Source organism: Callospermophilus lateralis, chromosome 3 (genome assembly GCF_048772815.1).
Source record: "Callospermophilus lateralis isolate mCalLat2 chromosome 3, mCalLat2.hap1, whole genome shotgun sequence".
Taxonomy (NCBI): Eukaryota; Metazoa; Chordata; class Mammalia; order Rodentia; family Sciuridae; genus Callospermophilus; species Callospermophilus lateralis.
In genome coordinates, this window is record NC_135307.1 from 109,957,561 (window position 1) to 109,980,678 (window position 23,118).

General features: G+C 41.2%; 2 protein-coding genes across 5 annotated transcripts in view; one reads left to right on the forward strand and one right to left on the reverse strand.

The window, feature by feature from the left end:
- Positions 1 to 255: 255 nt before the first annotated feature.
- Dis3l (DIS3 like exosome 3'-5' exoribonuclease) overlaps positions 256 to 23,118 on the forward strand; it is a 41,351-nt gene continuing 18,488 nt past the window's right edge. The window contains exons 1-5 of one of the 4 annotated variants that reach the window (XM_076850971.1): positions 256 to 490; positions 1,742 to 1,895; positions 16,960 to 17,088; positions 19,288 to 19,423; positions 21,894 to 22,070. In XM_076850971.1, coding sequence (XP_076707086.1) covers positions 352 to 490; positions 1,742 to 1,895; positions 16,960 to 17,088; positions 19,288 to 19,423; positions 21,894 to 22,070 — 735 coding nt within the window. In that variant the 5' untranslated portion in view covers positions 256 to 351. Of the gene's footprint in view, positions 491 to 880; positions 953 to 1,741; positions 1,896 to 16,959; positions 17,097 to 19,287; positions 19,424 to 21,893; positions 22,071 to 23,118 lie in introns of those variants that run through there. The other 3 variants (XM_076850972.1, XM_076850974.1, XM_076850973.1) reach the window with 3 other exon arrangements.
- Positions 21,988 to 23,118, reverse strand: part of Tipin (TIMELESS interacting protein) — a 35,794-nt gene continuing 34,663 nt past the window's right edge. Inside the window, exon 9 of the mRNA XM_076850979.1 lies at positions 21,988 to 22,188. The gene's annotated coding sequence lies outside the window, so the exon portion shown is untranslated. The remainder of the gene's footprint in view (positions 22,189 to 23,118) is intronic.

Genomic DNA, 23,118 nt, shown 5'->3' on the forward strand with positions numbered 1-23,118 from the left:
TTGGGGTGCACTTTAATCACCTCTCTCCCATATATATTCCTTATATTTTATTACCACGCCCAGGCAATTGCCGGTTAGAAAGAAATTTAGGGGCAGGAGGGAAGGTTAGAGGCCGGGGCCGGGGCTGGAGAATCCGCCCCGCGGGCCGCGGGCCTCAAGCCCTCAACACGGCCGTCCGTTAGGGCGGTTCGATGCCCGCAGCGCTCACACCCCAGCCGGGTGGGCCGGGTGGGCCGGGCCGGCCGGGGACCGAAGGGCGGGCCCCAAGCCGCGGCCTCGCCTCCGGCGCTTCCCGGCAGCTCTGGGCGGCCTCCCGGGGCCCAGAGCTCCGCGGGGCCCAGCGCTGCCACCATGCTGCAGAAGCGGGAGAAGGTCCTGCTGCTGAGGACCTTCCAGGGCCGGACGCTGCGGATCGTGCGTGAGCACTACCTGCGGCCCTGCGTGCCGTGCAACAGCCCGCTCTGCCCGCAGCCCGCCGCCTGCCGCAACGGTGAGGGCCGCGCCGGGGCCTGGGGAAGCCTGCGGAGCCGGGGCCTGGCGGGAACCCGGGCGGCCGGGCGCGAGCGAGGGCTGCCGGGGCGGAGCGTCGGGGGGCGCAGCGCGAGGCGGCGAGGGCGCGGAGTCCGAGGCCCGCGGCCTCCGCCCGCCTCAGGATCACCTGCAGCCTGACTGGGGCTGGGAGCGGGCGGCCCGGGTCCGCGGCTGCAGGGACGCTCGCTGCGGGACGCTCCGGCGGCTTCTCCTGATCAAATGGAAGAGCCCAGAGGCCGGTGGTTCGGGTGTTCAGAGGGGCCCTGAGGCGCAGGCACCCGCCTCTTCAGGCTCGCAGCCTGGGGTCGGCTCCTGACCGCTCGGGCTCTGCGGTGAGAGGCTGCCGGCGCCGCTGCCGCCCACTTGACATGGCCTCCTCCGCTCCTGCGATTTTCAGGGCTGCCAACCCGAGGCCGTGAAGGTTTGTGCAGTGGAGAGCAGGACTTGTGAGTTATCTAGGCCTTCGTCGTGGGGAAGGTCTGTGGAAGCTGGATTGGAGGCTGCTGCGGACCCGACCTGCCCGCTTGGTTTCCAAGTTGCAGGAGTGGCCCATTTAACAATGAGGGCTACTGTTCCTTCCCCCTCGTGGGAGACGAGCACGGTGGCCCTTTTCAGGGAATGCTTGGAATTCTGTTTATGGCTGGGGTTCAGCTCGGTTACAGTTTCAGTTACAGCTTGGTGAAACAGCTCTCAGCTGGGTGGAAAGCCTACCACTTCCAGTTGTTTGCAGTAAGCATCTTTTCTAGTCAATTCCGTATTTCTAGGACTTGAGACTTCTGAGCATGTTTAGAAGCTTGAAATATGACCTACTAGAAATTGCTGGGTACATACAAGTGGTTAACATATACATACAGTGCTTCATTTGAATGTGATTGCATGTCAATGAGGAGGTAACAGAAATATCCAGCTTGTGCTGAAATGTCCTGGTTTGCTTTTAAAATATCAGTTGTCCTCTCCTGCACCACTAGCAACACCATAAACCACTTTGAGCATGAATTTATCACAGCTTCAAAAACAAAAAAAGAAGGCGCAGAGTTTCCCTGAACTTTGAGCTTCTACCAAAGTAGATTTGTCTTATCTTTTAAAGAACTTTATGTTGGAATTAAGATGGGAAGTTATTTTGCACACTGGGGCACCATGACATTGAGATAGTAATAAAACAGGTTTGAAAACCGTTATCTAATATCTTACATTTTGAATTATGTTTCAGAGGGGAAGCTCTTGTCTAGTGATGTGACTCATTATGTGATCCCAGACTGGAAAGTTGTTCAAGATTACCTTGAGATCCTTGAATTTCCAGAGTTGAAGGGAATTATTTTCATGCAAACGGCTTGTCAAGCTGTGCAGCATCAAAGAGGCCGGAGGTATCTGTTTTGCATTATTTATTTATTTATAGTGTGGATTTTTTCTCTCCCTTTAGAAAAGGTCTCTTGTTGGAGTGGGAGGGGAAGAATTCATTATTTTGTCAGAAAGGACTTTTGAAACTAATTTGGTATTCTCTTTGCTAGTGAAGAATGCAGTAACATTATTTTAAATTTCTGCTTCAACACCTGGCCCAAAACTGACTGTAGATCAATAAACTGCAGTGTCCCCAGTATATAGATATTTAAGATTCTAGTGTGAACTGAGTTTTGGTTTGCATTTTTATGGTAGCAGTGTTAGTGCATTTTTTTTTCTGTTAATGTATATTATTTAAGCTTCTTTTTTATAGATACATTGTTTCAGTAACCTACATTCTTTTCTTTAGAAAAGGACTACTTTTAAAGCCTCTAAATAAAATATTTAAAAAAGGACTGGGTAGTGCTGGGGTTGTGGCTCAGTGATAGAGCTCTCACCTTTATTGTGAATTGCAAATTGTACTTATAATGATTTATCCAATAAAACCATAAATAACTAGTTTTATTTTTAGATTACTAGTGTAAATATCAGACACAGTAATTGTATTTGCTGAACAAAAATTTCTAGTTAAACTAGTCTAAAATACTTGCCTTGTACTTAAATGAAGAATAATTGTCCACCTTTTAAACAAGTGCCCTAAAAATGGTTTTGCTTCATTGAATACTGAGAAAGATTTTATGATTTGAACTTCAGACTGTATGGAAATAGCATATTAGAATTATATATCCAAACGCTTAACATCCCAAGGTATTTAATAAGCAGAAACTACGTGTTTATTCTTTTTTTTCAATGTTGTAGTTTCTTCAGAACTTGATACTAAAAGATGAAGTTGTTTTTATTTGTATATGAAAATGATAAATTGTCCTTATGATACGCTCAGTTAAAAACGTACATTAACTAGACTGTGTATAGGCTTTTTTCAGATAGAATATTTTAAAATGACTTGAAGTTGATTTTATTCAGACACAAAGATGTAGATGTTTACACATATCCAGGTTTCAATGCTGCTTCAGGTGTCGTATTTCAATTTCTACTACTAAAATCAATGTGTTATTATCGTTCAAATTGCTAACACACTGCAAGCCTTTTCAACTTCTGTTTTCTGATATATTTTTAACATTAAGGATTGTTTTAAAAACCAATTCCTGAGACATTCAAAAGCAAAGAGTCAGAATTTAAATGTCTTTTCTCCTGAACATTTCAAAAGTAGTTAACTTGATGAAAAACTATTGGTTTTCCAGTACTTTACCGTGTCTCTCAATATACTAAATGCAAAAATAAAAGATAAGGTTTTATGAAATAGGTTTTTATGATAACATTCTGCTTTTTTTCATTGGATAAACCCTTTTCTTTTTTCCAGTACTGGGGATCAAACCCAGGGGCACTGTACCACTGAGCTACTCCCCCATACTTTTTTTTTTTTTTTAGACAAAGTCTTGCTAAATTGCTCAGGCTGGCCTGGAGGCCTGGAACTTTAGATCCTCCTGCCTCAGTCTCCTGAGTGGCTGAGATTATAGGCATGTTCCACCAGCCATGCCTCCCCCCCCCCCCCCCCCCCGCACCTTAATAAATACTTTTTGAGTTCCTAGTTCTAGGCCTTGAGGAATACAAAAAGAAGTCTTAGTTCCTCTCATAATAAACCTGTTGTTTCATTGGGGTCAACTGCAAGGAACAAGAAAGTAATTATGAAGGATCATAGCCACAGAAGGATAGTTAATGTGAACTACCCAAAGTACAAACGTATAAGTGGGTGTGAGGTTAGGTCAAACAACCTCCAGGAGAAATAGGTTTGAAACTGGTCTTAAAAAGTCTATTATGGGGGCTGGGGATGTGGCTCAAGCGGTAGCGCGCTCGCCTGGCATGCGTGCGGCCTGGGTTCGATCCTCAGCACCACATACAAAACAAAGATGTTGTGTCTGCCGATAACTAAAAAAATAAATAAATAAATATTAAAATTCTCTCTCTCTCTCCCTCTCTCTTTAAAAAAAAAAAAAAAAGTCTATTATGAGGGCTGGGGTTGTGGCTCAGGGGTAGAGCACTCGCCTAGTATGCATGAGGCACTGGGTTTGATCCTCAGCACCACATAAAAAAATAAAATAAATAAAGGTATTATGTCCATCTACAACTAAAAAATATTTTTAAAAAATATATTATGAGCTGGGTGCGGGGGCCCATGCCTGTAATCCTAGCACCTTTGGAGGTTGAGGCAAGAAGATCACAAGTTCAAAGCCAGCCTTAGCAACTTAGAGAGGCCCTAAGCAACTCAGTGAGACCCAGTCTTTCAATAAAATATTTTAAAAAAAGGGCTGGGGGTGCTGGAATTGTGGCTCAGTGGTAGAGTGCTTGCCTAGCATGTGTGAGGCCCTGGGTTCAATCCTCAGCACCACATAAAAATAAATGAATAAAATACAGGTATTGTGTCCAACTACAATTAAAAAATAAGTATATATATATATATATATATATATATATATATATATATATTTTTTTTTTTTTTTTTTTTTTTAAGGGCTGGAGGTGTGGCTCAATGGTTAATCACTCGTGGGTTCAACCCCTGTACCCCCCCCCAAAAAAAAAGACGTTTCTTATAAGCTGAGTGCAATGGTGCACACTTGTAATCTCAGCGACTCAGAAGGAGGCTGAGGCAAGACTACAAAGTTGAGGCCAGCCTGGGTAACTTAGCAAGACCCTGTCTCAAAAAGTAAAGTAAAAAGGATGGGGTTTAGCTTAGTGTTAGAATGCTTGGCTAGCATGAGGGAAACACTGGGTTTAACCTTCAGTACTGCCATTGAATATATAAGATCTAAGAGAATCTCTTTATTAATTTGACCTTCATTAATGTTAAGTGCAATATAAATACTATGTAAGTGCAAGTCATTTGATTTTTTTTAAAGTTCATCAATAAATGATGTAAACATGATGTTTAACATGTTTTGAAATATGTTTAGAAGGCTAAATCAAGCTGATTAATTTGTCCATTTCCTTATCTTTTTTTTTTTTTTTTTTTTTTTTTTGTGGTGAAAATCAACTTTCTACATTTAAACAAACTTGGCCTAGTAAGAGGCTCTCTGGTGTTTTGTTTCATTTACTGTCGGGCAATGTTTTGTTTTTCAATTCTTCCTTGGATATTTTTGAGATGTCAGTATATAATTCCTTCTATACAATATGCTTCTAGGAACCTGATTGCTTGGGAAAGCTTTGTTGGTTAATGATGCCTGGTGTGATCTGGTGTCCACTGTGAGGACGCCTTGCCTTCTCCTTTTGACTCCCTCCTGAATTCCTTCCATAGAGCTTCAGAGAGTATCAGCATTCTGAGCTATAACATCTTTAGTTTTTTCTCTGGCATGAAGGGAACCCATCAAAAATCCGGAAGAAGTACCAACTGTAACATGCAAATATTTTAATTTTCCAAATTCTGGCAAGTGTGTGATGTCCATCTGCCAAATATGGTTAGGTATCAGTCCTCTAGGATTGACTCCAAGATTAACTTGTGGTAAAAAGGTCACACAATTTTGACATTGTTTTATTATATGTCTGGCTTGTTCCTTAGTTATTTTAAAATGCTTTTGTAAAGTATTAGCATTAACATGGAACCTTTTATGAAAATTTGTAGCTTCTTCTAGTGTAGAGAAAATATGTATGTCATGTGTAGTTTTATCTGCTAAATCATTGCCCAAACTAAGGGCTTCAGGCAATCCTGTAGGTGCCCTGATATGTCCTATAAAGAATGGATCTTTTCTGTCCCAGATTAGACTTTGTATAGTGGAAAACAAAGAGAAAACAGTAGAAGAAGGGGAAATCCTACCAGCATCTTCAAGGGATACTATAGCATTAACTATATACTGACTAACAGAAAATAAATTAAATACAGAATCTTTAAACATCACAAAAGCTTATAATACTGCATTAAGCTCTACCTTTTGAGCTGATTGTTTGGGTACTAAAAATGTAAAAGTTTGATCAGGGGTAACTACTGCTGCTGTACCATTATTTGACCCATCAGTGAATATATTTGGAGCATTCATGATAGGGGTTTTTCTTGTCATTTTTGGAAAAACTACAGGATGCTTAGACCAAAAAGACAACAAAGGATTAGATGGTAAGTGATTATCAAATGAAACATTAGATTTACACATGATTATTGCCCAAGTATTTAACTCATTAGCTAACTCATCAATTTGATCTATAATATATGGAGTAATAATTTTATTGGGAGAAATTCCAAACACTCTCTTCGCTGCTTTTATTCCTTTGAGTATTAATTGTCCTACAGCCTCAGGATACCTAGTAAGAATAGTGTTAGGAGAATAAGATAAATGTATCCACAATAATGGACCTTCTTGCCAAAATACTCCTGTAGGAATATTTTTTGTTAGTACAATAAATAATAAAGGCAAACTTATATCAATTCTATCCAAATGCATATTTTTCATATATGTTTCAATAATTTTTAATGCCTTTCTTGCTTTAGGAGTTAATATGTGGGGTGAATTTGGATCTGATGGACCTTTTAGGATATCAAATAAAGGTCCCAACTCTCCTGTTGGTATGCCTTGATAAGGCCTTATCCAATTTATGTCTCCCAATAACTTTTGAAAGTCGTTAAGTGATTTGAGTTAATCTACTCGTATTTGAATTTTTGGTGGACGGACCATGGTTGAGGATAATAGAACTCCTAAATAATTAATTGGAAAATTTAATTGTACTTTATCTATTGCTATCTCTAGATTATAATTTTTAATAAGTTTGTAAGTGTGGCATAACATTCTAGCAATGTGTTTTTATCTTTATGTGCTAATAATACATCATTCATATAGTGAAATATTTGTAGTTCAGGATTTTGATTTCTAAGTGGCTGGATTGCTTTTTTAACATAAATTTAACACGTAGTTGGACTGTTAGCCATCCCTTGAGGGAGTACTTTCCATTCATATCTCTGATCAGGACCTTCGTGATTTAATGCAGGGATAGTAAATGCAAAACGTGGACTATCCTCGGGATGAATTGGAATTGAAAAAAAACAATCTTTAATATCTATAGCTAAAACATGTCAGGTTTTTGGCAAAGCAGACAATTGAGGAATCCCTGATTGAGCAGGTCCCATAATAACCATCTCATTATTAATGGCTCTTAAATCTTGCAATAATCTCCATTTACCAGATTTCTTTTTGATGACAAAAATGGGAGTATTATGGGGAGATATGGAAGGTTGTATATGTCCTTCCGCTAATTGTTGTTTGACCAGATCATGGGCTACTTGTATCTTTTCTTTAGTCAGGGGCCACTGAGGAACCCACACTGGTCTTTCTGATTTCCAAGTAATTTTGATTGTCTCAGTGGCCCTTTCTGAAAACCCAATCCATGTCTATTTATTCCTTGATCTATTTGAATTGGTGCTGCTATACCTTGTTCTTGTTCTCCTAATCTTTTTTCTTTCCTAAAACCTTGTCTAGCCCTAGTAGTGGGCGCATTAGGATTGATGTTATTTGTTAACGTCAAACCTAATTGATCTAGGACATCTCGTCCCCATAAATTTATAGGAAGATGATCCAATACATATGGCTGTATAGCTCCTTCACATCCTTCGGGATCCTTCCAATCTAATACCATTGCACTTCTATGGGGATTAGTCACCACACCTAGGCCTCGAAGCGTTTGAGTGGCTTGTTGTAATGGCCAATGTTTTGGCCATTCTTGACGAGATATGATGCTAAGGTCAGCACCTGTATCCAGTAGCCCATTAAATTCATGTCCTTGAATATTTAGTGTTTTGTTTTTTTTTTTAATGAGAGAGAATTTTAATATTTATTTTTTTAGTTTTCGGCGGACACAACATCTTTGTTTGTATGTGGTGCTGAGGATCGAACCCCAGCCGCACGCATGCCAGGCGAGCGCGCCACCACTTGAGCCACATCCCCAGCCCAGAATATTTAGTTTTAGCATTGGGCGAGAATCTAAATTTAAAGACAGGGGCTGGGGATGTGGCTCAAGCGGTAGCGCGCTTGCCTGGCATGCGTGCGGCCCGGGTTCGATCCTCAGCACCACATACAAAAAAAGATGTTGTGTCCGCCAATAACTAAAAAATAAATATAAAAAAGAAAAACTTCTCTCTCTCTCTCTCTCTCTCTCTCTCTCTCTCTCTCTGCCTCCCTCCCTCCCTCTCTCACTCTCTCTTTAAAAAAAAATAAAAATAAAAAAATAAAGACAGCATAGACCAATCTACACCTTTGGAGCCTAATCCCCTGGAACCTCTTTCTACACTATGACTAGAAAATTTATCATGTAGGCTGGGTATTATTAACAACTGTGCTATTCTATCTCTTGGTGAAATTACTGATATACCTCTTAGAGAACTAGCTATAATTTTTATTTCACCTACATAATCGGATGAATTACCCCAGGACTTATCATAAGTTCTTTTAGTGTAGAAGAACTGCGTCCCAATAATAAGCCTACTGTTCCTTGGGGAAGAGGTCCTTTTACTCCTGTGGGAATGATTTGAACTCCCATCTCTGGAGTTAGTACTGCTCTGGCAGAGGCGCAGATGTCCAACCCTGTGCTCTCTCTGGTTTGTCTGATGAGGGATTTAATGGACAATGTGTCCTTGGCACTACCATGATGGTGTTGCTGGGTTCCTCCACTGCCCCGTATATTTGTGGTTGTGGGCCCCGGAGCATTGGACCCCCCAGTCCGTTTTTTGGCAATGGAGCCTGATGCCTTTCTCCACGATACCGTGGGTAAATACCTGGTCCTTGTACGTTTTTTGATAAGGGAGTACCCTCTATGGTGGTTTGAGAACGGCATTCATTAGCCCAATGTCTCCCTCTACGGCATCGTGGGCAAATAGCCGGTATTCTATTCCTTTGATACCTAGTTTTGTTAAGCCCTTTTCCTATGGGGCAATTCCTTTTAAAATGTCCTGTTTGTTAACAATTGTAGCATGTTTTTGGCCTGGCATCTAAAGCCTGTTGTACTGCAGCTGCCAAGACTTGCCCTTGTTCATTAATGTCTCTATATAATTTAATATATGTGTTTAAATCTTCATGTTTCCATGGTCTAATAACCTCTCTGCAGCAACGATTTGCTTGGTCATAAGCCAGTTGTTTTATTAATGGCATTGCTTGTTCTGTATCCCCCAAAAATTCTGGCAGCTGTTTGAATAAGCCTATCTACAAATTCAGCGTAAGGTTCATTAGCTCTCTGTATTACCTTAGATAGCTGACCTTGTAAATCTCCATGTCCTTGTAAAGTCTTCCATGCCCTAACTGTGTCTGTAGCAATTTGTGCATATATAGCAGGATCATATTCAATTTGTTGCCGTTGACCCTCATAAGGTCCTTTTCCTAACAACATATCTAGATTTCTTTGAGGGTAACCGGCTGCTGCATTTCGCCTAGCAGTCTGCAAAATTCCTCATTGGCAACCTTCCATAACAGATATTGTTCTCCATTTAGCACAGATTTACACATGCTAGCCCAATCTGCTGGCGTCATGTCCAAGTTGGTAATGGATTCGACCATGCTTACCGTGAAGGGTGCTTGGAAACCATAGGTTGTTACAGCCTCCTTTAACTGCTTCACTGTTTTGAAATCTAAAGCATGGTGAATTCGTTGCCCTCCTGTCTGCTCCAGTACAGGCATGCTAATCTTTGCGGTCCTGTCTCCAGATCCCATTTATCAACTACGGGGGTTGAGGGCCACTCAGCTGTCTCCATAGGTGGAGCTGTTGGTTGAATTATGCTCTCTGGTGATAGAACGGAGTTAGTAGCAGCCTCCTGTTATAGCCTTTTTCCTAATAGCCCCTTTTCCTTTAAATTTTCTTCTTCTGTCTGACTAGCTCAAGAGACCTTCTCTTTTGCTTGATCTAAAATGTCTTTCTCCATGGTCTGAACCTCTAGAAATTTACTTAACACTCTTTCGGTTTGTTTTTTACTAATTTCTAATCTACTATAAAGATAACGCAACCCGATAAGATTGAAACAAAAATGGGAGTAAAAAATCGTTGTATAAATTTTCTCTTCCTCATGGCCGACAAACTTCAAACCTTGAGCCAACTATTTTTCCCAGTTTGCCTGAGAAATTTCTAGGGATAGGCAGCTTGAAACAAAAACAAAATAAATCAAAACAAGAACACATTGTTTTTTTTGAAATGGTCACCCATTCTCTTGCCTTCCCTCAGGGGCGAGCAATTTCACTTACCTATAAGCTTCAGGCGTCCCCCGCACGGGCCACCAACTGCTGCAGTCTGGCTGGGCACAAAATAACCGAGCCACCACACACCTTGTAGATTCTTGAACTGTCACCAGCACTCTACACACACGTTCTGGGGAAAATCCACACCTCCACCGGGCTCTGCATCCCAAATACTCTCTGAATCTCGCAAGAACTCAATGGGAACTCAAGGAGCGGGCGCCTGAGGCAGCAGGATATGCCCTATTCCCAGCAGGATCCACACCCTAAACCTGGAACCGCCCTAAACCCAGATCCGCCCTGGTCCTTGAGCGGGGTCACCTTTCTCAAACATTCATGCAATGTCACTGCAAATGACCTGGGTCCAAGGCAAGCCCATTTCCACAATGGAGAGTCCTCCCTCTAAGCAACATTGGGTAGGCTGACAAGGAAATTGCCATGCGTCATTCCTACTTGGCTATGGCTCTCAGCACCCAGGCTGGCCTTAAACTTGTGATCCTCCTGCCTCAGCCTCCCATGTCACTAGGATTATAGGTGTCAGCCCCTCTACCTGGCTGGATGCAGGTTTCTCTTAGGATGATGAAACTGGTCTGGAATTAGGTAACAGTAATAGTTGCATAACTCTATGACTCTATGAAAATTATTGTATTGTACATTTTACAAATATAAATGAATTATATCTCAAAATAGCAATTTTTTTTGACCTATAGAACTTAGTGATAGTTTTAGATATGTAAGATGGTGAGAAGGTGTTGTCAAAGATAATATTGAGGATTTTGGCTTATGTAACTGGACAAAGAGAGAACACTAGAGGAAGACCAAGTGTCTAGCTTCTGAGAGGCAGGGCCCTGATGGCAGTGCAAGTTGGAAGGTGTGTGTTGTCAGCTGTCTGAGATGATTAACTCATAAAGAGACAAGGTGGACTCTGGCTCACATTGTTGGAGATTCTAGTCCATGATGGATAGGTGTTTGATACATGATCATTGCTTTTGGTCCTGTGGCAAGGCAGCGTATCAGATATGTCAGGAGCAAGTGACAGAGCAAAGCCATTCACTTTGTAGGTAGGAAGCAAAAAAAAGGAAGAGGAAGGGGCAGGGGTCCCACTGTCCCCTTCAAAGGCCCTCTCCCAAAGACCTGAAGACCTCCCGCTAGGCCCCGCCTCTTAGAGCTTTCACCATCTCTAAATAGCAGCACCCTGGGAACCAGGTCTTTAACACAAGGGCCTTTGGGGACATACAAGAGCCAGACTATAACTGTAGTCACTCAGATGGCCCAATATGCAGTCCTCAAAAATGCACTGAGCGTATTGGCTACATACAAATAAAAACTTCTCTTGTAGAAAACCCAAGGATTTTGAAAGTGAGTCTAGAAGGGCCAGCCTATTGTAAACCTAGCTGGCAAACTTATTTAGTACAGATTTTACCTCTTGTAAGCCTTCCCTCTGATTGTGGGATGCCCACTTCTAACCGTTCGAGAGTGCGGTCATGGGGGGATTGTTGTTGCATCTGTAGGTAAGGTCGCCATCAAATAAAAACAGTGAAAAAACAGTTTAATCCGGTTTCAGTGGTGTGTGCCTGTAGTTCTGTTATAGTTAAAGCTTTGTCCCTGGGTTTCATAAACTGACTTCCAGACCACTCACATATAATTGAATCAAGCCTTTATTGAAGCACACTAGTGGCAACTGACCAGAACATAAAGCAGTTCCCCTGATCAGCCCCGAATAATTGCAAAGGCACTCCTTATAAGCCTGAAAACCGCAAAAGGGATGTTCGGGGGTCTAGCCAATGCAAGCAAGCCAGAAGCGGGAGAGTGCAGTCAGGCAGAGGGACGCCTAGCTAATCACAGTGAGCCCAGTCACCCCAGTTACAGAAACAGAGCCCCATTACCCTAGTTACAAAAACAATGCCCCATTAGGTAATTCTGTGTTCTTAAAGGTTTCTATAGCAAAAGGAAAAAAACATCTTGCCCTGGTCATGACTCTTCTACTTGGCATGGTTGTTTTACAAAATGGAGTTACTAAACAAAATGGGGTCTCTTTGACTTGACCATCACAGTTCCAGCACTCAGGAGGCTGCGGCAGGAGGATAACTTGAGTCCAGGAGTTTGACATCAGTCTGAACAATACAGCAAGACTCCATCTGGGAGGGGGCAGGGGGATCAACCTACAGAAGGAAGTTTAGCTGGCCCTAAGAAATTTTTGAAATATTTAGGTGATAGAGATCTAGAAAAAAGTCCAAGCCGGTCCAAGGGAGGTAGGGTTTTTCTGCAAGACTGTGAAGTTTTTAAAACTTAAGATATTTTTATTGCACTTGACTATCAAAACCACTGCTCTCCTGTCATTCTGGTCAAACTTGTTCAAGGCCCCTTGATGCTCTGTGCTGACTCCACACAGGACACTCATCTATCTAATTCTATCATAAGCACTACAAACTCTGACTAGCAGAAAATATGACTATATTGCATGTATGCACTATTAAATTATAACTATAAGCCAACATATCTACAAGGAAGCTGATTGTCATGCTCAGAGTAATCTGTAATTTGTTTCCTGCTTTTCCTATTAGTATTCCTGGGCTATTTGTTCATTTGTTTTATCTGGCTGATAGGTAGCTGACAAATGGAAGCGTGTAATAAAAGTCTAAGAAAAATATATGGGAGTGCAACCTAAGTTTTAGAAAAGTCTTGTAAGGTTAAATACTTTTCTAAATATTTGGAAGGGCCAGGTGCAGTGGTGTATGCCTGTAATCCCAGCAGCTCAGAGGGCTGAGGCAGGAGGATTGCAAGTTCAAAGCCAGCCTTAGCAACTTAGTGAGGCCCTAAGCAACTCAATAAGACCCTGTCTCTAAATAAAATATAAAAAATGGCTGGGGATGTGGTCAGTGGTTAAATGCCAAATAATTTATATATATATTCATATATATATAGGCATTATTCTGGTCTGGTGGTTATACTGGGTCTGGCTTGTGGCATGTCATTATTTGGCAAGGAATTCTGGTCCTAGAGTGAAGGGGATGTATATGAACCCTAGTAGGAGGATAACTGGGTTCTGAAAATATCAGAGTTTATTCAGAAACATTATTACCCTGGACTTGGATTGGGGGGAGACACACACACACAGAGCATTTGGAAGATACTGATTAAGCCTCGGCTGTGAGCCAAAGATGCTGGAGTGGTGTGTACTGTCTGCCGCCTTCTCCCCTTGGCCCTTCCTCCAGCCAGCTCCCATTCATCTTTCAGGCCTCAAGGGTCACCTATCCTAGGAAACCTCCCTCATCTCCTTTCAGTGCATTTTATTTCACTGAAATGAGTGGTTCTGTTTTGATTTTGCCAAGTAGGATTTCTGTTTTTTTAATCATGTTTTTGTGGTAAAATATACATAAAATTTAACATTTTAATCACTAGTAACCATTTTAACCATTTGTAAGTGTACCATTCAAGGGCATCAAGTACTTTGGCATTGTTATGCAGCCTTCACCACCAAGGGCCTCGCTAAATTGCAGAACTCATGATGTTCCTGCCTCAGCCTCCAGAGCCTCTGGGATTACAGGCATGTGCCACCTTGCGCCCATCCCCTCCTTTTCTTTTTGAGACAGGGTCTTGCCAGGTTGTAGAGACTGACCTCAAACTTGGCGATCCTCCTGTCTCAGCCTCCTGAATGGCCGGCTAGTTGCCTCTTAAAGCGACTCCTCCACAACCCTGCACTGGGAGTTAAGTGTGCATAATGGGAACTTTGGGGGCCATGTTCAAACCACAGCATAAGATAATACCAAAAATAGGCAGTATTTTTTCTGTTTTCTCTGAAATAATAAAGTACAGTTGTTTATATAATCACTTTCGAAATCTATTGCTTAACAAATAAGTGTTCATTTTTAAAAGTTCACATGTTAAAGAAAGGTGTAAAGCAGAAAATGAAAATCTAATATATCCTCCTGCAAAGCTGACCCCTGTTAACAGTGCAATGTAGAAATGATTGCTTTTTGTTTGTTTGTCTTTTGGTCCCAGGGATTAAACCCAGGGGCACTTAACCACCAAACCACATCCCCAGCCCCTTTTATTTTTTCTTCTGAGACAGGCTCTCACTGAGCTTCTCAGGGGCTCACTGACTTGCTGAGACTGATTTTGCACTTTGAATCCTCCTGCCTCAGCCTCTTGCGCTGCTGGGATTACAGGCGTGCACCATCACACCTGGCTCAATGTAGAAGTTTTAAAAAAGTATTTGTGAAGATGGGAAAATTACCAACTTCACATGTTCTACCAATCTTGTGGGAGGGGAGTGGCTTTTGTACAAATGGAATTATGTTAAGAAAAAACTACAATGCATTGGTAGAAAGGAAACTGAGTCCCTTTGTTCATTGTGACATTTTATAAGTTACTATTGATCGTTTTTGTTTGTTTCTTTTTTTTCTGGCCATGCTGGGGATATAACCCAGGGCCTCACACATGCCAAGTACATGTTCTACCATTGAGATTTCACCCCAAGCCTGATTGTTTTAAGGGGATTCCAAATAATGTCAGTGTCTCTTGTTTTCATGTGAATTATAAGATCACACAGATATCAGTAGTTGCCATGGCTTCAGTAGGGTAAATTGGGGAGTTCTGTCTTTGCCTTAATGAAAAGGCTGCAGGGAAGGATGGCAAACCCAGGGCCTCAAGCATTCTAGGCACATGCTCTGCCACTGAGCTATACTCCCAGCGCCCAAAATATATATATTTTTTTATATTGGGGATTGAATCCAGGGATGCTTTACCTCTGAGCCACATCCCTAGCCCCTTTTTATTTTCAGAGAGGGTCTCACTAAGTTGCTTTGGGCCTCACTTAGTTACTGGGGCTGGCCTCAAATTTTCGATCCTCCTGCCTCAGCCTCCTAAACTGCTGGGATTATAAGTATATGCCACCACATCTGGCCCAAAAGATTCATTTATTCTTTTGTTTTTTAAATTGTTGATAAACCTTTATTTTGTTTATCTATACATGGTGCTGAGAATCAAACCCAGTGCCTCACACATGCCAGGCAAGTGAGCTACTGCTAAGCCACAGCCCCAGCCCTCATTCATTCTTTTTTTAAATCCATGGTGGCAGGCTGGAGGTGGGAGTGGAAAAGAACGAATTTTATTAAACATATTAGCTGGGTGTAGTGGTCCACATCTATAATTTTAGCTACTTGGGAGATTGAGGCAGGGGGATTGCAAGTTCAAGACCCATCTGGGCAAATAGTGAGACCCTTTCCCAAAATAAAATTTCAAAAGAGCTGAGGATGTTGCTTAGTGATAGAGCATCCTTGGGTTCAATCCCCAGAACCACCACCACAAAAAAAAAAAAAAAAAAAAAAAAAACAACACCTCACATGTTAAATGATACTTTGGATAACATATGTTAACATTTGGTTTAATTTGGGGGGTTGGAGTACTGGGTTTGTAGAGAACTGAGGGACCTCCACCACTGAGCTGCATCGTCAGCACCCCCACACACACTTTTTTTTTTTTTTTTTAGATAGTGTCTCACTAAGTTTCCAAGGCTGGCCTTGATTGTGATCTTCTGCCTTAGCATCCCAAGTTGCTAGAACTACTTGCAATTTTTTTTTTTTTTTTTTTGGTGGTACTGGGGATTGAACCCAAGACTTTGTGCATGCTTGTCAAGCAATCTACCACTGAGCTATATAGCCCCAGCCCCCCAAGTTGCTAGAATTACAGATGTACATCGATACGCCCCACTGAATCAATTTTTAAATAGACAATAGACACTCAAATAATACACTCATATTTGGCATAAATACATGTTGGTGATCATTATTAGGTGGAACCACGTAAATTGATGTTTTGTAAGTAAAAAACAAGAGATTATTTCCTGTCTTAGTCAAACTATAATCATCATCATTACTATTACTATAAGAACTATAAACATTAGTTTGGTGGCTGGAAGTGTACCTTAGAGGTAGATGTGTGCAGATGTGTGAGATCCTAGCACAATGAAACAAAACCTCAGTTAACTCCCTTTAAAATAATTGAATGGCCTTTGTAATTTCATACTACTTAGACTTTTCAAAAGCACCTTCTTAGAAATTGACCAAAATCAGTCTACTTGATTTATTTTTTGTTTTTATTTTTTTGGTGCTGGGGATTAAACCCAGGGCCTTGTGCATGCAAGGCAGGTTCTCTACCAACTGAACTATATCCCCAGCCCCTAGACTTAATTTTTGAATTATGACTGTGGCTGGTGTTGTTAGAAAGGTGTCTTGATGGGGAAAGATTTACAACTTTCTATTAGGTGTCTGACAGGTGAGGTTAGCTCTCCTTCGTGTAAATCAGAATGACTGCTAAATAAAATTCACAAATAAGTCCCTAAACTTATTTACCTTGTATGTCCTTTCCTGGGCCTGCCAGCAAAAAGTACAATGTGTTAGTCCTTAATGCCATTTACAGAACAAAGTAAGGGACAAAAGTAAAGTGTCAGATTTTGCTTGCCTCTGAGTACTCAAGCTTTGAAGAGGGACAGGGCAATACAATTACATAGTAAAAAGACCAGAAGTCACAGAGGGGAAAGCAAAGAAAAAGAGTTTAATTAATCTGCAAACTAATTAACTAGGCCCTGCTGAAGTACATTCTAGCAGGCAAAATGGAGAAAATAGCAGCCCAATAACACTAAGGCCAATAAGTGCTTCTTGGGTTTTAAATAATCAATCTTTTGCTCTAAAATTTCTTTCTTTCTTTCTTCCTTTATTTCTTTCTTTCCCTATCATTTATTTATTTATTTATTTACTCACTTACTTACTGGATCTTAGCAGGAGATTGCAGGAGATGAGTACCTGCTGTGTTAGATTCATTTTTCTCCTTTGTGTTACAGACAATATAACAAACTGAGAAACCTCCTGAAGGATGCGCGTCACGATTGCATTCTCTTTGCTAATGAATTCCAGCAGCACTGCTATCTCCCTCGGGAAAGAGGAGAATCCATGGAAAAATGGCAGACCAGGTGTGGCAGTGAGTCATCTTTCATTTCCTCATCATTGACTATTTGCAAGTTGATCTAAATAGTATGCCAGAATAAACCAACAATTATCCAGCAGCCATGATTAATACTCAAATGCTTAATGCATCAGTATAACAGATAAGTCATTTGAATATGTAATTGTTAAATTTTTAAAATTGTTATTAGAGGAGCCAGTGTGGTGGTGTGCACCTGTGATCCTAGTGACTTTGCTGGCTGAGGCAGGTCACAAGATATCCAGGCCAGCCTGAGCAATTTAGAGAGCCCTGTCTCCAAATAAGAAAAAAAAGAAAGAAAGAAATGACTCCACCTGGGGGTGTAGTTCAGTGTCCAAGCACTTGCCTACGGTTTGCAAGATCCTGGATTTGATCCCCAGGACCTTGAAAAAAAAAAAATTGTAATTAAGGAGAATGTAGGTGGACTGGGGATATAGCTCAGTTGGTAGAGTGCTTGCCTTGCATTCACAAGGCACTGGGTTCAATCCCCAGCATCACCAAAAAAAAAAAAAAAAGGTCCCCGGGGTAAGTTTGCCTCTGACCCTAAGAGCTAGCAGGATCCTTCCGTGATCTAGAAGTTGTATCTTCACTGCCTGTGTGTCTGTGTGGGGGAAGGAGTATTGCTTTTAAGCTAATGAGGTCAAAGGCTCAATTTAATATCCTTGACCAGTCTTGTTAGACTGAAGCTGTTTTAGGAAATACAGTGTCTTAGTTAAGACCTACCTGAAAACAGCCTGAGGAAAGCAGTTGGGTGTGAGGTGTTTATGGGGGCGATTCCCAAAACAGGAGTGAGGAAGTGGGGGCAGAAAGAGGGATGAAGAATTGGGTTGGGGCTATAGCTCAGTTGGTAGAGTGTGTGCCTCACATGCCAAGGCCCTGGGTTCAATCCCCAGCACCACAACAACAACAAAAAAAGAGGGATGAAGGGATAGAATAAAGGATGTGACACTGTTGTGGGAAATGAAGGCTCGGTCAGTCTTGTTGGGGAACCTCTGAGAAGCCCTATAGAATGTACCTTTGAAGGCACCCCAAAGGGTAGGGCTAGGGATTTAGTTAGTACCCCCTCCTTTAATTGAGAGATTTTCCTTAGGGCTGTAAACTCCATTCAATGACTCCATGAGGAGGGACAGAACTGCTTCCCAGAGCTGCATCCAAATCAGAGATTGGGTCCATAGTACAGGTGGTAGGCACCAGTAGCCTCTGCGACACTTCTTTATATAGGACAAAGGGACTGTAAGCTTTAAAATGTCTTACCTATAGAAAACATTTAAGTTATCTTTTTCCTTGTGATTATTTATCTGATAGAGCCATTAAATATTTCAATTCTCCAAAGCAAAATAATCAACGATACATATAGAATTTGGGGGCAGGGGGAGGGGTACTGGGAATTGAACTCAGGGCACTCGACCACTAAGCCACATCCCCAGCCCTATTTTATATTTTATTTAGAGACAGGGTCTCACTGAATTACTTAGTGCCTAGCTTTTGCTGAGGCTGGCTTTGAACTCGAGATCCTCCTGCCTCAGCCTCCTGAGCAGCTGAGATTACAGGTGTGCACCACCGCGCCTGGCTTAGAATTTTTATTTATAGTCTTCAAGTTCCCACTGGGTTCAATATAAGAAAAAAGCAAATCTTTCTCCAGATTGAGTCACATAGAAGCACTCAAAATGATAACATTTGCTAAGTACACAGCCTTGCACATAGTAGGTATACAATAAATGTGGGCTAAATTAAACACACACATACACATACACATACACATACACACATAAAAAAAAAAAATGGACCTTTCTTTCAGAAAGGGAAATAAATGCCCACAAAAAGGGACCATACAGGTTTGTACACTTCCTTGGAAACATACTCTTCCAACTAAGGGCTATTAAAAGATGACAGAGCCTGATGGTTTCTAAGCCATAATCAAGAAATAAAAGTGGTTGCTATGGTTGTTGGATGTCTTCAGGGTGAAGAGATGTTAGATGCTTTTTCATTCATCTCTGTATCCCCCAGAGCACCAACTCCAGGGCTTATTTATAATGGATACTCAGGAAGTATTTGATAAGGGGATGAATGAATTAATGGATATCTATATGCACAAAAGGATGGCAGATTAAGAGCCAAATGTGAAACTCTGAACAACAGCTTGTGTCTGTCAGCCTTGGGAGAGTTCACGTGTTCTTTGCTTTTCCAGGAGCATATACAATGCAGCTGTTTGGTACTATCACCACTGCCAGGACAGGATGCCTATTGTTATGGTGACAGAAGATGAAGAGGCGATTCAACAGTATGGAAGTGAAACAGAAGGAGTATTCGTGATTTCTTTCAAGGTATTTGTGGTTGTGTGTGTGTGTGCATCCTAAGTTATACCCTCATAAGGCTCTAGATACCTTTGGCAGCACAGCCAGGCATGATAGTGCAGGCCTGTAATCCCAGCAATGTGGGAGGCTGGGGTAGGAGGATCGAAAATTTGAGGCCCACTTGGGCAATTTAGTGAGACCCTGTCAATAGAGAGTTGGATAGAACGAGCGAGCTTAGTGGTAGAGTGCCCCTGGATTCAGTCCCTATACAAAAAAAAAAAAAAAAAATGTCCATATCTTTATTATTCTCCAACTAGTTAACCTTGACTTTAGCAAATGTGGACAAACTACTGTGACTATAAGGCACACAGATCCTAGACCAGCCTAATAAGCCCTTGCTAATAGTAGACTAATTTTGTTTTGTTTTGTTTTGTGGGAGGAGGGTGTTTAGTGCTGGGGATTGAACCCAGGGCCTCATGCATGGCAAGCACACACTGTACCACTGAGCTATGCCCCAGTCTCTAATGTTTATACAATAATAGTGATTATGACAATAGGTTGAATAAGATTGCCACAATTCTCTTATTTTTGACCAACAAACTGGCAGTTTTATAGTCCCTCCTAATACTCAACATGCATCTATGCCAATCCTAAGTGTGTTATTTAAATGGAATGGGGGCTGGGGATGTGGCTCAAGTGGTAGCACGCTCGCCTGGCATGCGTGCGGCCCGGGTTCGATTCTCAGCACCACGTACAAACAAAGATGTTGTGTCCGCCGATAACTAAAAAATAAATATTAAAAAAATTCTCTCTCCTCTCTCACTCTCTCTTTAAAAAAAAATAAAAATAAAAAATAAATGGAATGATACACACCAATGTGTATTAGTTCATATAATTCTTGCCCAAATCTTCCGCAGTAGGTGTTATTATCCCATCTTATTGGTAAAGAAACTGAAGCACAAAAAGGCTAAGTGACTTGCCAGGGTCACAAGATAGAGAATGGTAGAGCCAGAAGGTATCCAGGAAGTCTGACTCCAGAGCTCCTAACCACCATTCAGACCTGACTCCCAGATTATTTTCCTGAATACACACACAAAACACAAAATATTCTAAGGCAGTTTTATTTTCCAACTATTCCTCACTCTTCCCACTTAGGAGTGTTCCTGGGAGTTTGTATGGACAAGTGAAGGGGGTTGAGATAGGATATAATTTATGAGAAGGCTGTCAGATCAGCGTGGTGGAGATCATAACAGGAGTGGCATTATCAGTGCCAGTTTTCTTCAGGCTGTCATGACAATACAGTTCTTTCTATCTCTTAAGCACCTTTTGAGAAAACAGGAGGACTGTTAATCTCTCAATAGATGACTGGTCTCCCCTCTCGGCCCAGTTGGTCAATCAACTTCTACTGGTTGATTTCATTTTATGATTTAGAAACTAGAATGAGGCTCTCCATTACCCCTGTCGGTTTACAGAAAGACTAGTTGGATTTTGAATTGTAGATTCTATAAGGATTCCCATGTGCATGTATTGCTAAAGATTTACCAATAGAATTTTTTTAGCCCTGCTATAAAAAAGTGTTTTGGCATGCCAGAGAATTCTAGGGGCACTAGATATTAATGGCAGTGTCACTTGTTTCTTCTGTTGTAATATATCATATCTTGTTCCTGCAGAGGACAGTTGACTAAAATTACATTTTTCTATTTTTTGTGAAAATTACTTTTCTTTGTGGTTCAGTAGGATAGGACAGTTTTATTTTGTATAGCATTTCTCAAGTATGCTGTGTGACCAAGGGCCTCATAGAGGTGAATGATGGTAGAAAAAGAGAGAGATTGTGAAGTTCAGATGAGAGGGAAGTCCAGAATTTTCTTTGGGGACTTGAAGTTAGATGGAAAGTACCAATATGATAAATACCACTTGAAGAAGTGGTTCACAATGACAAAAGTTTGGTGTTGTTAATGATAAGAGACTATGGAATTAGGATACTAATATTAGCATTAGCACAGTTTGTTTGAATAGGACCCTGAAGTTAATGAGCAAAATGCTAGAGTTGACAATCAGGATATTTTTTTCAATTTGAGAAAAGAGAATATGCTAGACTCTACCTTAGAATTAAAATTGAGTTAAAATCACAAATAAAAAGGTAAGAATACCCACACAGGAGACTTTCCTGTCCATACAGACTACTGTCTGTAGCAGTGCAATATATGGAAAGTCAGGCTACCTGTGTGTGTGTGTGTGTGTGTGTGTGTGTGTGTGTGTGTGTTTTAGGTGTGTGGGTGGCTAGGACATTGGACAGAGAAGTTTAAAAATACAGAAAACCTAAGTAAGAGGTAGAAATGCACCGTGGTAGAATTCTTGGCAAGGCTTCAGGAAATAGAAGAAAATAAGCCAGTAACTTGAGGCTCAGGAACAGCATTCCCTAGGCAAGATTTTTCAGTAGTACTATAATTAAAAATTATTATCTTATGACCATGTTTCTCTGTTCCTTTATTAAATGCAGAATTACCTGGACAACTTTTGGCCAGACTTAAAAGCTGCCCATGAGCTTTATGATTCTATCCTTCAGTCTCGACAGGAGAGAGAGAATGAGAGTCAGGAGAGCCATGGCAAAGAGTACCCAGAACATCTTCCCTTGGAAGTGTTAGAAGCTGGGATCAAATCTGGACGCTATATCCAGGTGAGGATGGTAAAAAAGAATCACTGTCAGAGTAGGGCATGGTGGCACACAGCTGTAATCCCAGGTCCTCTGGAGGCTGAGGCAGGAGGATTAACGTGGTAGGCCTTGGGTTCAGTCCCTAGTATTGCAAAAATAAAGAATGAATGTCAGGACCCATCATTTCTTTTCTTTGTCTCCTGTCGCAGGCCTCTAAGTTGAAAGGCTATACACACAGAATAAGCCTGGGCTGTTGAAATTTAAGCTGACTGGGGCGACATTCTACCTACAGCCCTAGGCTATCCAATTTGAAGCTGCTTTATTATGATGTTGTTAGTTGTGCTGCATGTAGAGCATCATACAAATGGAGTGTGGGAGTAGACTTGTAAATACCTCCTGTTACTAGGGAAGAAATATTTTTGAATCAAGGTGTGGAAGTTTAACAACATTATAAAATCTTTGAAATTTAGCTTCTTCGCTCCTGTGCATTTTCCCATTCCTTTCAAGGACCTCTTTGTGATCCCCTGGACCTAGAACCCAGGTGCTAAGAGGGTCTTGGGAAGGAATCAGACAAATTATTCAGGTTTCAACAACTATATACTTATATAGCTGTGTGCAGTCTTTTTTTTTTTTTAACTTTTTATTCATTTTTTTTTAGTTGTATGGACACAATACCTTTCATTTTATTTATTTATTTTTGTGTGGTACTGAGGATTGAACCCAGCATCTTGCACGTGCTAGGCAAGCGCTCTACCGCTGAGCTACAACCCCAGCCCCTGTGCAGTCTTTTTTTTTTTTTAAGAGTCATTCTTTTTTTTTTTTTTAAGAGAGAGAGGGATAGAATTTTAATATTTATTTTTTAGTTTTCAGCAGACACAACATCTTTGTTTGTATGTGGTGCTGAGGATCAAACCGAGCCACACGCATGCCAAGCGAGTGCACTACCGCTTGAGCCACACCCCCAGCCCCCCTGTGCAGTCTTATCACATGCATAGATCTGTGTGCATCCACCACCACAATCAAGTCACAGAACTATTCTATAATAGATTTTACATTTCTAACAAGCACCTCC